At 37.5% G+C, this 16,560-nt stretch overlaps 1 protein-coding gene and 1 long non-coding RNA gene across 2 annotated transcripts in view; one reads left to right on the plus strand and one right to left on the minus strand.

Moving 5' to 3' along the window:
- Positions 1–16,560, plus strand: part of LOC141584820 (uncharacterized) — a 218,387-nt gene that overhangs the window by 94,528 nt on the left and 107,299 nt on the right. The window lies entirely within an intron of this gene.
- On the minus strand, positions 3,796–16,451 carry MMP13 (matrix metallopeptidase 13). Its single transcript, XM_003923765.2, has 10 exons — positions 16,308–16,451; positions 15,974–16,215; positions 15,187–15,335; positions 14,881–15,006; positions 12,753–12,914; positions 10,559–10,676; positions 9,470–9,603; positions 8,335–8,494; positions 5,755–5,858; positions 3,796–4,405 (listed from the first exon to the last, which is right to left on the minus strand). The coding sequence occupies exons 1-10, from the start codon at positions 16,425–16,427 to the stop codon at positions 4,305–4,307; spliced, it is 1,416 nt and encodes a 471-aa protein (XP_003923814.1). The 5' UTR covers positions 16,428–16,451; the 3' UTR covers positions 3,796–4,304.

The following is a 16,560-nucleotide window of genomic DNA, read 5'->3' on the forward strand; positions in this document are numbered from 1 at the left end:
GGCTGGCTCCTTTACTGCAGCCTGTTTTATCAGCAAGGTCTTTATGACCTGTGTATATTGTGCCGACCTCCTATCTCATCCTGTGACTTAGACTGCCTTAAACATCTGGGAATGCAGCCCAGTAGGTTTCAGCCTTGTTTGACCCAGCTCCTATCTAAGATGGGGTTGCTCTGGTTCACACACCTCTGGCAGTTTTGACAATTTAGGTCAATTAAGACATCATGATAAACTCTTACAAAAATGCCCATGCTGTTGCTATAAACTCAGCACATTTTTTATTTTCCAGAGATCATTATTAGCAGCAGTCCAGTTTGAGTGTCTTGTGAGCAGTGAGGTAGAACAAAATCAAGGAATCTTAAATCAGTATTTCGCCGACTTAAATATACCAGGCAGTTATAAAAGTCCAAAAAATTAGAAAAACTAAACCATGAAACTGTAAAGCCTTTCTTCCTCTAAACGTGCCATGGACCTCAGGTTTGCCTTTTTGATTGGTAACTTCTGCCTCCCGGGTTCAAGCAATTCTCCTGCCTCAGCCTCCCAAATAGCTGGGATTATAGGCGTGAGCCACCGAGCCTGGCCCACTTTTTTATTTAGAAAACAAAATTTATCATGCCCGGTAGTTTGGGTTTTTCTCTCTCTTGGTGCTAGAACAGTGCTGGTTTGGTTTCTCTTTGGAGTGCTGATTCTGTTGGCTCTATGCTGTGCATCTTGCAGATCATCTTGGAGTCTGTCACCCAGGGGTCTGTGATGACTCACAAACCCTAGCTCTAAGGGGCACATGCTGCGGGTTTGGTGGCTTAATCAAGCCACCAAGTCAGAATTACACAGAATCCCGACTCACCTCTAAGAGGTCAGTGAGGGGAACTCATCTACAAAAACCAAGTAACCCAAAGGAAGCTGTTCTTGAATTCCATAGCGGTTAAATCTTACTTGAAAGTCAGTAACATAAAGTCAGGAGTTAAACAATCAGCGATTTGGCTAAGTTCCTCAACCTTATATTAAAGAACAAAGCACTGGTTTTATGACTTATTTGAATGCTCTGACGGTTTCAACATGTTTTAAAAGGGTGTTGCTGGTGCCACCTAGTGGAAACATTCTAAATCTCACAACCTCGTGATAAATTTGTAAATCAACGTATTTTCTGTGACCAGTGCTTAATCCACTCCTGTTGGCCCTGAGAAAACTGTGAGTGCAGATACTTGCACTTTTTTTTTTTAAACGTGAGGTGGGTTAAATTTGGTGGCTTGGTTTGGTGGCTATTTTTCTGCTATATATGTTTTGATGTTTTTATTCTGACATGAGAATGTGGAAATCCAGACAATAATTATCATTTAATACAAAAGTTCTCCCAGGATAATTCCAAGAGCAAAATTTGTTACACCAATATAAGATCTTCTCAGTTTCTCTCATTCCAAATACAAGTGTGTTATTGGTTCACTTTGAGGAGTTTTTCAAGCCTTTTCCCCTTATTATCTATGAAGAGGTTGTTACTAGCTGCAGTTCAATTTGTAGACAGTGCATTTGCCTATACATTAGCTCTAGGCAAATGCACTCTAATTTGTGAATATAATTTTACTTCTTATAAAGCATTCATTTGGTCTTCTCAACCCCGTTCATGAATATCTGTACAAACTGGCTGTCTGTATTTTACCTGTAACCTATTTGATAGAAGATTCTATTAGGACCATCTGCTCAGTTCATAATTAGCTCTCTTTAGTATTATCCCTATCTCCAGTGGTAAACTCCAAATAGACATTTGCTATAATTTGAAGTTGATGCTTTGGTTACTGTGGAAGGACACTGATCAAGGTAACACCAATTAGATTTGGAATTTTGAATTAAGACTGAAGTAAAGATGGAAGTCAGGAAACAATCTTGACTATATATATTTATCTATATACCTTTATGGTATATCTGTCTGCCTATCTGTGTATCTATGAGAGAGAAGTATCATACAAGAAAATGGTAAAACATAGGGAAAGTGTTTCTAAAATCAAGTTAAACATCTTTTTTATTTTCGATTGTTTATGTTTTGAGACAGGGTCTCACTCTATCACCCAGGCTGGAGTACGGTGGTGTAAGCATAGCTCACTGTAGCCTCAACCTCCTGGGCACAAGCGATCCTCTTGCCTCAGCCTCCTGAGTAGCTGGGATCTGGCTTATTATTATTATTAATTTTGAGACTGGGTCTTGCTCTGTCACCCAAGCTGGAATGCAGTGACATGATCACATTTCACTGCAGCCTTGACCTCTCTCTGTCTCAAGCAGTTCTCCCACCTCAGTCTCCCTAGTAGCTGGGACTACAGGCATGTACCACCACCCCCAGCTAATTTTTTTTTTTTTTTTAGAGACTGGGTTTCACCACGTTGCCCAGACTTATCTCAAAATCCTGTGTTCAAACAATCCTCCAGCCTGGGCCTCCAACAGTGCTGGGAGTATAAGCATGAGCCACTGCACCTGGCCTAAGTATCTTTTTTTTTTTTTTTTTAAAAAAAAAAGAAGGATCTGGTGTGGTAGCCCACTCCTGTAATCTCAGCACTTCAGGAGGCCAAGGCGGTGGATCACCTGAGATCATAAATTCAAGACCAGCTGGCCAACATGGTGAAACCCTGTCTCTATTAAAAATACAAAAATTGGCTGGGTGCAGTGTCTCACACCTGTAATCCCAGCATTTTGGGAGGCCAAGGCGGGCTGATCACCTGAGGTCAGGAGTTTAAGACCACCCAATTCAACATGGCAAAACCCTGTCTCTACTAAAAGTACAAAAGTTAGCCAGTTGTAGTGGCTGGCACCTGTAATCCCAGCTACTCAGTGGGCTGAGGCAGGAAAATCGCTTGAACCAGGGAGGTGGAGGTTACAGTGAGCCGAGATCATGCCACTGCACTCCAGCCTGGGCAACAAGAGACAAACTCCATCTCAAAAAAAAAAAAAAAAAAAAAAAGGGATAGCACCACTACCTTCAACCCTGGGCAACTAAGCGAAACTGTCTCCAAAAACAAAAATATTGGCATTTTGGGTGAGGAAAGCTTGAAATTATACCTAAAGACAAAATATACCATATAGCAATTATCTGTTGAAAATATATTTTTATTAGAAAAACATAAACACTTCCTAACACATTTTGCAAATACGCATTTCATTTTCTTTGCCTGAGTTTATGAACAGTTTCTCTGAGCACAGTAGTTCCTCCCTTGACGGCTGATCTTATCTTCAGTAAGTGCCAAGCACCCTCCACAAATGGCAGTAGGCACTGTGAGAAGTGTGGGGGATTTTTTAAAATGCAGAGAAAAGCATCATTCCATATCTCAAGGTATCACAATCTAGTAGACTGTTTATTAAAAAAAAAAAAAAACTCTGGATGTCTCTCCTTTAATATATACTTCCAGTTTATAAGATATATTTTATTTCATGCTATACAAATCTTTAGAAAATAGCCTATATATCCAAAGCAAACTGGACAATTAAGATAATTAGCTAGGTAAAATAGGGTTGAATGCAACTTTTAGTCTTAAATAATCAAATAATTTATGAAAAAGGGATGCCATGGCCTTAGATTATTTTGATGACAATTTTAACTTTGTAATGTGTGACTTCTGAAAAACCTGAAATACTTTAATAAAAAGATGTCATTCTTCTTTATCCTCTATGATATGCAAAGGAATATTTGTCTTATATGAGAGCAGCCCCTGAGCCATGGCCAAAAGTGAAAATTGAACAGAATCTAAAGGCCACATCTACTTTTCTCTCAACTTTGATATTTTCTTAGTGTCTGTGTGAAGAAGGTACATCTGAATATTCTCAGTGCAAAATGAAAATTATTTATTTCGAAGTTACAGTCTATTTATTACAGACATTTCCCTTTGGTTTATTTATGTATGGCTCTCCCAAAATTCCATTTTCATGGCATTTTATACTTTTTAGTAAGGATGATTTATTATTTATATAAATGTGATTTACTTTTATGCCTCTGTAAAATTTCCTTATAAATATATTTTAAAATTATGCTGTCATTGACAAACTACGTGTCCCATTTGTGGTGTGGGAAATATCATCAACCATTGCTTCTGTACAGCAGCAAGAATCAGGCGCTCCTTAGAGATCCTCCATTTCATTACTCTAACATTCTTCAATGTGGTTCCAGCCACGCAAGGTCATATAGATACTACATATTCAAAGATAACTTACTGATGCTTGTTCACAGAACCAAGCTTTCTCCTGATAGCTCTCCTTCACCCCCTCCACACTTCTGGAAGTATTAACCCAAATACTCTTCAGGATTTAAATAACAATTTTTAAAAAGACACTCAACACCACAATATGGAATTTGCTGGCATGACACGAACAATACGCTTGCTCCAAATGCTGTATTCAAACTGTATGGGTCCATTGAAAAAATAGATATAACCTACAAGAAAAAGCATAAAGACAATTTCAGAGTTTGAAAATAATCAGGTTTTAATCCAGTTAATATTAAGAATCCAGTCTCTTAGATCCCATTTGTAGGAATTTCAACCTTTTTCTTTTTAAACTCTATTGGGGCTTTTATGTATTGCTTATAGTTATTTGTTTTTAAAATTTTTTATCTTTTTATTTTTATTTTTTAGTTGTTCTTTTAAGGTGTAAATCTACCTAGCTCTCCTAAGTTGTCACCTCAAATTAATTGTCTTGCCATGAGTTTCAGTTTTGCTACTTCGATTATCGATTTTTGCTTCATTTTGTTTTTTGCTTTTTTGTGAGATGGAGTCTCACTCTGTTGCTCAGGCTGCAGTGCAGTGGCATAGATGTGGCTCACTGCAACCTCTGCCTTCTGAATTCAAGTGATTCTCCTGCCTCAGCTTCCCGAGTAGCTGGGATTACAGGCATGCACCACTACACCCAGCTAATTTTTTTTTTTTTTTTTTGTATTTTTAGTAGGGATTTTGCCATGTTTGTCAGGCCAGTCTTGAACTCCTGACCTCAAGTGATCTGCCTGCCTTGGCTTCCCAAAGTGCTCAGATTACAGGCGTGAGCCACTGCACTCTGGCCCGATATTTGTTATCAGTTAACAGTAATATCTCTTCTCATAATTAAATTAGGTCAGCACAGTCAGGCCTGTAATCTGAGCACTTTGGGAGGCCGATGCGGGTGGATTGCTTCAGGCCAGGAGATTGAGACCAGCCTGGCCAACATGGCAAAACCCCATCACTACTAAAAATACATAAATCAGCTGGGTATGGTGGCAGGCACCTGTAATCCCAGTTACTCTGGAGGCGAGGCAGGAGAATGTCTTGAACCCAGGAGGCAGAGGTTATAGTGAGCCAAGATTGTGCCACTGAACTCGAGCCTGGGTGACAGACAGAGATTCTGTCTCAAAAAAAGAAAAAATGCTGTGAACATAATTAAAGTAAAAAATTGCTATATAGTTATGGTAGTTATGAGTCTTCATATATAAATTACTTTCCACTCCATGCCCAGTTTGAATTCTGGCAGTATCCTTTGCATTTTGGCATCTTTAAGCATAGGTTAAAGTAATGTTGAAGGCTTGGCATCTCTTATTTATAGAATAGCAATCATTAAGTAAAATTCTTATTTATTCTTAGCAGGTCATTTTTTTGTTTGCTGTCTTTGTAGGTAGTCACACAGGAATGGTTAATTCCTTAACTGCCATACATTTATTAGCACATGTAGGTCCTAGATAAAAATCCTTTGTATGGAGAAAAGTTTTGAGGGGCTACAGAAGCTCCTCTTTAAAGTCAACACAATGTAACTATTTACCATTTTTCTCGTAGACAGCGTCTACTTTATCGCCAATTCCTGGGAAGTCTTCTTCTATTAGTCTGGGATAGTCTTTATCCATAATCTGGTTAGTATCATCATATCTGTTTAATAAGAAAAGAAACTTGTAAACCAGTTACATTTCTTAGAAAGTACCTTAGAAATAATACTATAGATACAATGGCATCTTTCAAAATTCACAAGAATTTTAAAATTTTAATTCCATTTAAAACATCTGGTAGCTTTTTAAAATTAGGAATGAGCATACTCAATGTACAGTGGGTGCTTGATGAGTATTTGTTGAATTGCCTAAAGGCCATCTTTTTAAAGAGAGTTACAAGCTCATTTCCATTTCATAAATGATGTATCTGTTATAAAAGCATGTCATAAGGAAAGTGTTCTTAAGCATGAAATAAATGCGTGTTTGCGCATATAACAACGGTCTATTGATCTCCCACTATGTGTAAGACAACTTGCTAAGTACAGTAATGGCTACAAAAATATTTAAGGTTTAATTTCTGTACTAGAAAGTCGTAGAAGCTTATGGTAACACTAAAGGTCGGGAGAGAAGGATAGCTTTCCCCTTCCATAACAGCATATTTCAAGCTCCTTCTCCCCTGCCCACACCTACACCCTAACCAAGCAAACATATCCTAAAATTAACTTAGGAAAACAGGCTCCCATAAGGTGCCATTACTATTACTGATGAGAGATTTTGTATATCCCGGAGGTATGTTCAAACAAGTATAAGGTAAGAACCACGGAACTACCAAGAAAGCTAAGGCATGTATATACATAACTGCAACACCAGGAAATAGAAGTTAAGCACGAGCAAGTAATCATGAAATGTGATGGAAGTTCATGTCCTGAAAGTACAGGAAACCAGGCAATAACTTCTGAATGCGGAAATAAAAGAAGACTTTAGCCAGATGTGGTGGCTCACGCCTGTAATCCCAGCACTTTGGGAGGCCAAGGTGGGCAGATTATGAAGTCAGGAGTTTGAGACCAGCCTAACCATCATGGTGAAACGCCATCTCTCCTAAAAATACAAAAATTAGCCAGGTGTGGTGGTGGGCGCCTGTAATCCCAGCTACCCAGGAGGCTGAGGCAGGAGAATCACTTGAACCCGGGAGGCAGAGGTTGCAGTGAGTTGAGATCATGCTACTGTACTCCAGCCTGGGTGTCAAAAGCAAGACTCTGTCTCAAAAAAAAAAAAAAAAAAAAAGACATTGTAGATGAAATGGTATTTCAAATGAACTTTAAACAGTGGGTAGAATTTCAGGAGTGAGAGATGCAGGAAAAGATCTCCTGCCAAAGAAAATTGTATAAGAAAAGCTTAAGAGGGTATTTAAAAAACAGCATATTTGAGATGCAGTAAGCAATTCATTCCAACTAAACCATGCACTTCTTATGGAGGGTAGGAAAGGAAATGTAGTACCAGTGCATTTCATTTCCAAATGCAATGCAGTGATTTCTAGAATGTTAGAAATGTCATTGTCAGAAATAAGTCAAAAGGCAAAGATGAGATATACAACAGGTATGTGTGTGTGTAGGGGTGTGTGTGTGTGTGTGCAGGTATGCATGAGTGTGTGTAACTGTGTATGCAGAGATGGAGGAAAGTTTCCATTTTAAACATTTCAGGTGTAGGGTACTGATGAGACATTCTCCTTCCCAAATATAGACTTGAATCTAGACTCCTAAATGTTGTTGATGTCATTGCTGCTTAAATCTTTACATATGTTTTAAATATTCCAGCTTCACTTGCCCTTCAGAAAGTTTAACTTTATAAACTATCAGGCTGTCAGCTTCCTGGTCAACCTCTTCAGTGGATCAGGTAACTCTGCAGACAGGAAGGCCTTCTCTGAACCAATCTTTTCCTGTACTCATACTGGTATCCTCTTTGGCCACAGCAGATGGAGCTACATGTAAATTAGGAGAAAGTGACAAGAAAGAGAATCCAGGAGAAAGATTAGAAAGAGAAAGTGCCAGCTGGGTGTGGTGGCTCACGCCTTTAATCCCAGCACTTTGGGAAAACAAGGCAGGTGAGCTGCTGGAGGTCAGGAGCCTGACCAACATGGCAAAACCCTGTCTCTATTAAAAATGCAAAAATTAGCTGGGCATATTGACACGTGCCTGTAATCCTAGCTTCTTGGGAGGCTGAAACATGAGAAATGCTTGAATATGGGAGGCAGAGGTTGCAGTGAGCCAAGATCACACCACTACACTCCAGCCTTGGTAACAGGGCAAGACTGTCTCAAAAAAGATAAAAGAAAGAGAGGTGCCAAAGATGGTTGAGGCACAACAAATGGCTAAGAAAAGAATGTTTGAGAAGAGGTGAGTATTATGCGCGCGCGCGTGCGCGCGCGTGTGTGCGCGCGCGCGTGTGTGTGTGTGTGGGTTTCAAGAGAGCTTGAGACTTTTCAAGCTCTGAGGAGTTGCCTGAAAGAGCTGACATAGAATAAAAATGAATGACTAGTATGACATTTACAGTAGTATGTAGGACTAATTTATAGTAGTGACAGATGTTTGAGACACTTTGTAGCTATGACACAGATGGGTCAGTACATATTGCTGGCATACCTCCAGACTTGGTTTCCTGAGAAGAAGAGAGTCTTGCCTGTATCCTCAAAGTGAACAGCTGCACTTATCTTCTTAACTTCTTTTGGAAAACCCAGTTCAGATATTTTTTTGGGATAACCTTCCAGAATGTCATAACCATTAAGAGCCCAAAATTTTCTACCTAGGATAAGTAAAATAACAGTTTTATTATCCAAGGGAACCTATTAGGATTTATATATATAGACATGTACTTAAAGACAGGCCCATTTATACATTTAGAAATATTAATAAAATATTTAGTATCTGCAGTCATCATGTTTATGAAGTATAAAAATATAAGCATTCTTCAAATAAAACATAAAATTTAGGATCTTAATTTCTTAATTATGAGTATAGCTAACCAAATATCACAATTAACTTGGGAGTTCATTAGCTCTGAATTTATTATCCCTGAATTAAGTTGAAAGCTAGGTGAAAAAATACATTAAAATTTCTACATGCATAAACAACAGAGTAAGAAAGGTAAATTAGATTGAAAACTCAAATTTTATACCAGTTTGAAAGTTATTTTCTTGTCTAAAAAGTAGCTTTATTATAACATTAATATCATAAATAGTTGAACAACAGAAACAATGTCAGCAGACTGTTATGTAGTCAAATTATGACTGTAAAGATGAAGTAGCAATTTGGAAATTGGTCATAATTTTGTGTCAAGAAAAGCCATAGAATATAAAAATATATCTGTACTGTGAAAATAAATATGCAAAAATATGTGTTACATAATGAAAATGAGCAAATGAAATAAACTGACTTTTCAGAAGGAAGAATTATGGATAATATTTTTCCACTTTTTCAGAATGCATATTGTTACAATGTTTTCTCAATAAGCAGGTTTTAAGAGAAACTAAGAGAAACTACTGACATGATTGACATGAAAGAAAGAGTGGATATAAGTGTAATAATGTAGACCTTTCATATGTTAAATTTGGAGACACACAGTAGATGGTTTCAGGTGCTTTCTGGCTTCCATTTTTTTAAAACTTAGTCTTTAATTTAGGATATTTTCAATAGTGATCATTTTACTGGATCTCTAGTGGCATCAAGGTCAGCACTGCCTCCCTGGTCATGTGTGAGGCCTCCTCTGTGGAAGGCTTACCTCTGAAGATGAAGATGAGGTCATGGGAAGGATGCTCATATGCAGCATCAATACGGTTGGGAAGTTCTGGCCAAAACGATTTCGTTAAAAACAGCTCCGCATCAACCTGCTGAGGATGCAGGCGCCAGAAGAATCTAACACGAAAGTAAAAATGGAGTTTTCTGTCATATTTTTAAAGTGCAATATTTCTATCCTGTTAGCCACCTCTCTCTGCATCGACACAGATAAGTTAGTTACAACCAATCCCTCCCACCTGTGAAGAGAAAATAATTCCATTTCCCTTTAAGTGCCAGTGATAAGTTGTACTATCCTAACTAGTGCAAGGTATTCAAGTTTGAAATCTCACAGAGCCTTTGTGAGGGCTCTAAGTTCTTTGTGTGTTGAATCCCTGTCTTGCTCAAATTTGGATACCTTGCCAGGGGCAAGCAAATGTGCCAGGCATTGTGTTGGGCTCCATAACGAAGAAATGAGTTACATGAACTATGTCTTCCGTGGTCTTATGGCCTGGGAAAACTGATACATGAGAACCACCCCCCACCCCACGAGTACAATGTAATTCGCATTATAACAGAGTGGGTAAAAATGCTATTGGATCACAGATGAGGGATCAATGAATAAATGAATAAACAAATAAGCATACTAGAACAATGCAGAAATTAAAAATTTATGTTGCATTTCTAGGTTCATTTCATTCCATCCCTCAAATTCCAACATAGGTTTCCAGAATCAAAGTCTTTCCATACCAAAATGAATCTGCATGGACATAACGAGTAACCATTTATTAATATAGCAATTATTTTCAATGCTTGTCTGTTCTTAAAATAAATTGGATTTCTAGATTTACTTGGTTATATTTATAAGAAAAACTATAACTGGAGATGTAAAAGGAAGCTGCACAATGTCAAGGTTATACATTGAAAAGTAAAACAATCCATCAATCATCTACATCTGCAATATGTAAATAAACTGCCTGCCCATTTTTACTGTTAACTTCGCCTTTGGAAGTCTGATGGGACTTTTGGCAATATGCAGAAACAGATTCACAGATGTTTGTTGCATACAGACTCTCTGAAAGAATCTCAAGAGTACCTGTCTTTAAAGACCATTGTTTCTCCCCGGAGACTGGTAATGGCATCAAGAGATAAGGAGGGGTCACATTTGTCTGGTGTTTTGGGATGTTTAGGGTTGGGGTCTTCATCTCCTGGACCTGCAGTTGTGAAAGGCAAAAGAGAAGTTATGAGTGTGACATTAATGTTGACCTGGGTCACAGCACAACAGGCTGATCTGCTGTTGGACAGTGGGAGAGGGTTCCCTTCAGGAAGGGCAGTAGGTCCTGGGGCTCCTACATTATGGTGAAAATACCGAGTAATCTTACTTCCCGAACCTCCCCTCCACTTCCATCCTTCAAGACTTCTCAAGATTCTTTAGAACTATAAACTTAGGTTTCTTGAGGGTGGTGATAAAAATGAGGAAAAAAAGCAAGACTTTGAAAAAACTTTTCCTATACCTTGCACAATCTATTGACAGACTGCTCTTGAAAATTACATTCCCCTTGTATTTTCTCTGTGAAAGCCCTCATCTCACCTCCTCCTCTTGACTATTTTACCAGCTGTCAACATCAGCTAACATTGCATCACCAGTTTGCCACTGTGCAGCTGTATCTCAGTGACAAGCCAGGTTTTCAGCACTTAACATGTTGGTGACTTTCCAACCAGCTCCCATGAGTGCAGACGGGATGCGGGTGCAGTGCACAATAATAATCCTACACTGGTTTTTTTTTTCTGTCTAGTTTATATTAGTTCTTTCATCAGCTCCTGAGTCACAATAGCACAGAAATAATAATTGCAAAATAAATTTGCAAATTCCCTTTGCCATCCTCAAGTTCATGCCCACACCTCTGCTAGCTACTGTGATAGATTCAAATCTAGACGGAAAAAGAATGGGTTGAGTGGCATGAGCAAGTTTTATGAACTATGTGCTCTAGAAGTGTTTACACTGATGACTGTGCACTGTGGCTTTAACTCTATTTATAACAGGTCATCTATAAATAAATGTTTGGGTTTGAGGTTTAATTATTTTGTAAATATTATTGAAAATTTGGGGGGATTGAAAAGGAAGAATTTTTTTTTTTACATTGGTTACTGTAGATGTTGATTAAAAACTACCATAGGCTGGCCGGGCACAGTAGCTCACGCCTGTAATCCCAGCACTTTGGGAGGCTGAGGCAGACAGATCATCTGAGGTCAGGAGTTCAAGACCAGCCTGGCCAACATGGTGAACCCCGTCTCTACTAAAAATACAAAATTAGCTGGGCATGGTGGATCATTGCTGTAATCCCAGCTACTCGGGAAGCTGAGGCAGGCGAATCACTTGAACCAGGGAGCTGGAGGTTGCAGTGAGCCAAAATTGCATCACTGCACTCCAGCCTGGTAACAGAGGAAGACTCCATCTCAAAAAGCCAAAACAAAACAAAAACAAAACAAAACAAAAATCTAACACATGCCACTTGAGTGGTTTCTGTGGCAAATTAGACTGGTTGAAAGAATACTTGGAATTTCTAAAATGCCTTAGGATCTCACTTTCACCACCAACCGTGTTACTATAGGTGTGCTACTTAAACTCTACAGGGCTTAATTTCTTCATTGGTTTAATGGGGAATAAAATATTTCTTTTTCTTATCGCAGAGGTGTTTTGAGGGTATCAAATGCACATTGCAATGTGTAAAATACAAATACAAGGAGTTTGGAGAATGAAATCTTTTCTCTTTGAGTGGGTAGTTAGATTTGGAAAGAAAAATGGGTATTTTTCCTAGGTTTTAAGAACAAAACCAAGAAAGCAGCACTGACAGTGGTAAATTCAGTTAGTAGAGTCATGTGTCGCTTAAAGACAGGGCTACGTTCTAAAAATGTGTTGTTGGGCGATTTTGTCATTGGGTGAACATTGTAGCATGTACTTACACAAACCTAGACATATAGACTACCACACATATAAGCTATATGGTACAGCCTGTTGCTCCTAGGCTACAAACCAGTTCAGCATGTTACTTTACTGAATACTGTAGGTACTTGTAACACAGTGGTTAGTATTAAGTATATCTAAACATATCTAAACATAAGAAAGGTACAGTAAAAATACAGTATTATAGTATTATGAAACGTTTGCCATATATACACTTTACTGTACCAAAACATCATTTTGCAGCACGACTGCAATTTAGAAAACAGATACATGGACTTATTCTGCTTTTATAACTGATCATATTCAATTTCTATAACTGAGTTACCATAGAGAAACTGGATCCCTTGTACATCGTCATCAGGAAGCATAAAGTGATTTTTGCTGGTGTAGGTGTAGATGGGAAACATGAGTGCTCCGGGATCCTTGGAGTGATCAAGACCTAAAGAGTGACCGAACTCATGGGCAGCAACAAGAAACAAGTTGTAGCCTGTAAGAAAACAAATTAACAATGAGAAAACAAGGAATTCCAGTGACTAGGTAATGAAAGGAATATCATTTTATTTATTTGGTATGTTTCTTTCTTGGCTATATACTCTTTCTTTTCTCTTTCTTCATTCTCTGAGCTTTTAAAATCAATATTCAGTTGCTTGAAAGAAGATTCGAAGTATTGATTTAATCCTTATAAATAATTTAGTGTTTTTTTATTATAGCTGTCTACATAATTAGAATGTCAACAGATTGCTCTCATATAATTAGTAATTAATAAGGATTTACTGTGAAGATATTAGAATTACTGATTTGCTCTTAGTATTTTTAGGTCAGTTGAAGGAAGTGGACAGAGATTACCTTAAACAAGGAGTGGGGAAATCACACAGGGTGGTACCTAGCTAGAGTGCTGCCCAAACATCCTCCAATCAGGATGTAGCATCCACAGGGATGGTACCAAGGGTGGAGAATGCATTAAATAGGTTCTCTGTGTATATACTTGGGAGCAAATTCCAACCAAATGATTCTTTCCAGAATGTCTCTAGACTCTGGGGTTTGGAGAAACAGAAACTCTAGGTATGATTAGCCATCTTTCCTCTACTCTAGAAGGCCACTGTGTCACTGTATTTACATTGTTTCCTCTAATCATTCTGTATGCCAGTTCTGCGCCTCCTAATACAGGTATTTCAAACTGGAAAAAAGAGAGTTAAAAAAAACTAAAAGAAATATAAGATGTGTAAGGCAATAGGATTGTTGTTACTTTTGCTTAGATCACCTGAAAGCTAGAGCCAGTGGATTCCATTTGACCTTAAAATTCCCTTTGCAACTATAGCCTGTGCATGAAGAAAATGAATCAACTTAGCAAATGTTGCAGACCATGAGAGCAATTCGAGGTCTCATAATCTGAGTGCTAACTAATACTTCATCAGAATGACTAGTAATGGATACCACTCATAGCCTTCAGCTGAAAAATGAATCCAGACTTGTTTGAGGATGTTTTCATTCACTTCAATTAAATATTTCAAACCCAGAATTTATACAGAAATATAAATTTGAGGCTTACTGTGATTCTATCTTAACAATACTGGGTATTATTCCTTCCTCCTCAAACCATTCTTATCTGTGAAACACTCAGAACATAAATAACATAAATTTTCACTTTTCCATCCATAGACAGATTGGAGGTATTAGAGTTGAGACACTGATCACATAAGCCCCATTTTATTTTTTGGAAAAATAATCTTTTTTATTTAAATGAATAATAAAAGTAAACTGTCTATAAAGACAATCTCTATTTGTCATAATTAAGTCCTAGTTAGAAAAATCTATGGCTATTCTTCCTAAATTAACATTCCAAATGATTCTGAGACTTGAAGATTCAACTATTAACTGATTTCATTCAACATTCAGTTTCATTTTGCTCTTGTAAATACAACCATCATCTTGTCTGTTTCATGCTGTTTGGAGTAAGACTGTCTAGATTTTTAAGAATGGTATTTATAATACATAGACAAGACTGAATCAAGCAACTCATATAATGGGAAACAGAAATTTGATTGAACATATTTCTACCAAGAAAAAAACTATTTCAATTCACATCTAATTCATGTATGACCCATAGATCCAGCCCTGGTAGTTTTTATATATTTATAATAAACTGTACTTCTTCAACATGCCAAAACGTAATTTGCGATGATAATGTGTTGACTGACAAACATAAACATTTTGGTACTACTTCAAAGTTAATTCGTATCTCTTAAGCCACAGTGAAGGAGTAAGTAGATTTTGTTCATTATTGGTAATAATGTCACTTGTAGAGATACTCATATGTCTGAGATAAACTTTTTTTTTTTAGAAAATATAGCCAAATACCAAATATATGTAACTTTTATGTGTCTTAACTTCATGCCAGTGTGTTTACTGTCTAATCTAATAGCACATAAATTATATATTTATAAGAATATTACCTTTGGAACTACTTGTCCAGGTTTCATCATCATCAAAATGGGCATCTCCTCCATAATTTGGCCCAGGAGGAAAAGCGTGAGCCAGCAGGCCAGAGGGCCCATCAAATGGGTAGAAGTCACCATGCTCTAGACACAAAAGCAAGGGTTAGGAGTCTTATCACATGCAGGCGTACTCAGCACAGGTGTTTGGTAAATTAGTGCTGAATGCTTTAAAAAGTAATGAATGACTGAAAGAAAGAATTTTTAAATGGAACCAGCTGAGAATTAGAACATAAAAAAGTTTTTAAAACAAGTGTGCATCATTACCCTTAATTCCAAAAGAGATCATGATATCAGCAATGCCATCGTGAAGTCGGGTAAAATTCAGAGGAGTTACATCGGACCAAACTTTGAAGGCTTTTTTGAATGCCTTTTCAACTTCGGAGTGAGTCATATCAGGGGTATAATTTACAATTCTATTTAACAGAAAAAGTTTCATTAACTTTTTGGAAAGTGAGAGTTATTTTAGAATACATTTTCTAGGCATATTGCTTTTCAATTCAAAATCCAATGATTTCTTTGAAATTTCTACTAGATGTTTATTGTTTGAAATAATATATTAATTACGATGCCATGCAAGAATAAAAAGTCAAAAATTCAGACATTTTAGTATCTCCAAATACCTGACCATGTGGCATCTTAAATTTAAAATATTCCAATGTTTAATATAATTAATTTTACATGCTAGAAGTTTGGATTACATTGATACAGCCCAAATAAATGAAATAGCTCTGTAAAGTTCCTATAAAGCGTGGCATACTTCATCTTTGTCACCATTGTAATAACTACACCTAATGTACCGCATTTGCAAATTTTCTTGAATCTACTTTTATTTCTCTTTTATTTCATTTCTAAAAGAAATACTTTGATATATCCACTAAAAAATAATGCTGGGCTAATGTAACAGTAATAGATGTGCGGCATTCTTGGTAACCACGTTAAAGCTATTCTGGAACTTAACTGCCAATTAAATAGTAAGGCCTACTTAATATTAGACATTTAATACCATAAGAAAAGGCTAACAAGTGTGAAAGAAACATAGCCTGTGATTTACCTGTAGGTTAAATTCATTCTGGACCATTTGAGAGTTCGAGGGAAAACATTGTATTCACCCACATCAGGAACCCCGCATCTTGGTTTTTTCATGATATCTAAGGTGTTATCGTCAAGTTTGCCAGTCACCTCTAAGCCAAAAAAAGACTGCATTTCTCGGAGCCTGTCAGTCATGGAGCTTGCTGAATTCTTCTTCAGGATTCCTGCTAGATTTGTAGGATGGTAGTATAATTTCAGGTAGCGCTAGAAAAGAGACCAAGATGAACTGCATTTAAAAGAGAAGGAAATAGCTGAGCTGTACCAACTGCATCATCAGGATTGGCAAGATACTCTACCTCTGCAAACTGGAGGTCTTCCTCAGACAAATCATCTTCATCATCACCATTTGGAAGGGGCAGGGCCCGACAATGAGTCCAGCTCAAGAAGAGGAAGGCAGCCAGGACTCCTGGATGCATCTTGAGTGGTGATGCCTGGAGCCTACAGTGTTTCCACAGATGAGTACCTTTACTTTTTTATAGGCCTGCAATGATGAATCATCACTTATGGATAGGTTTCCACTTCCTAGTCACTTGAAGGTAAACATGCTTA

The sequence above is a fragment of the Saimiri boliviensis genome, chromosome 6 (assembly GCF_048565385.1).
Source record: "Saimiri boliviensis isolate mSaiBol1 chromosome 6, mSaiBol1.pri, whole genome shotgun sequence".
Classification (NCBI taxonomy): Eukaryota; Metazoa; Chordata; class Mammalia; order Primates; family Cebidae; genus Saimiri; species Saimiri boliviensis.

Bases quoted from the DNA above. Each gene is read 5' to 3' on its own strand.
- MMP13 (XM_003923765.2), bottom strand. From the start codon at position 16,427: ATGCATCCAGGAGTCCTGGCTGCCTTCCTCTTCTTGAGCTGGACTCAT. The intron at 10,677-12,752 runs GTAACTCAGTTA...TCACAACTGCAG, and splicing joins AGGGATCCAGTTTCTCTATG to GTCCAGGAGATGAAGACCCC. The intron at 9,604-10,558 runs GTACTCTTGAGA...CTTTCGTGTTAG, and splicing joins ACAATGGTCTTTAAAGACAG to ATTCTTCTGGCGCCTGCATC.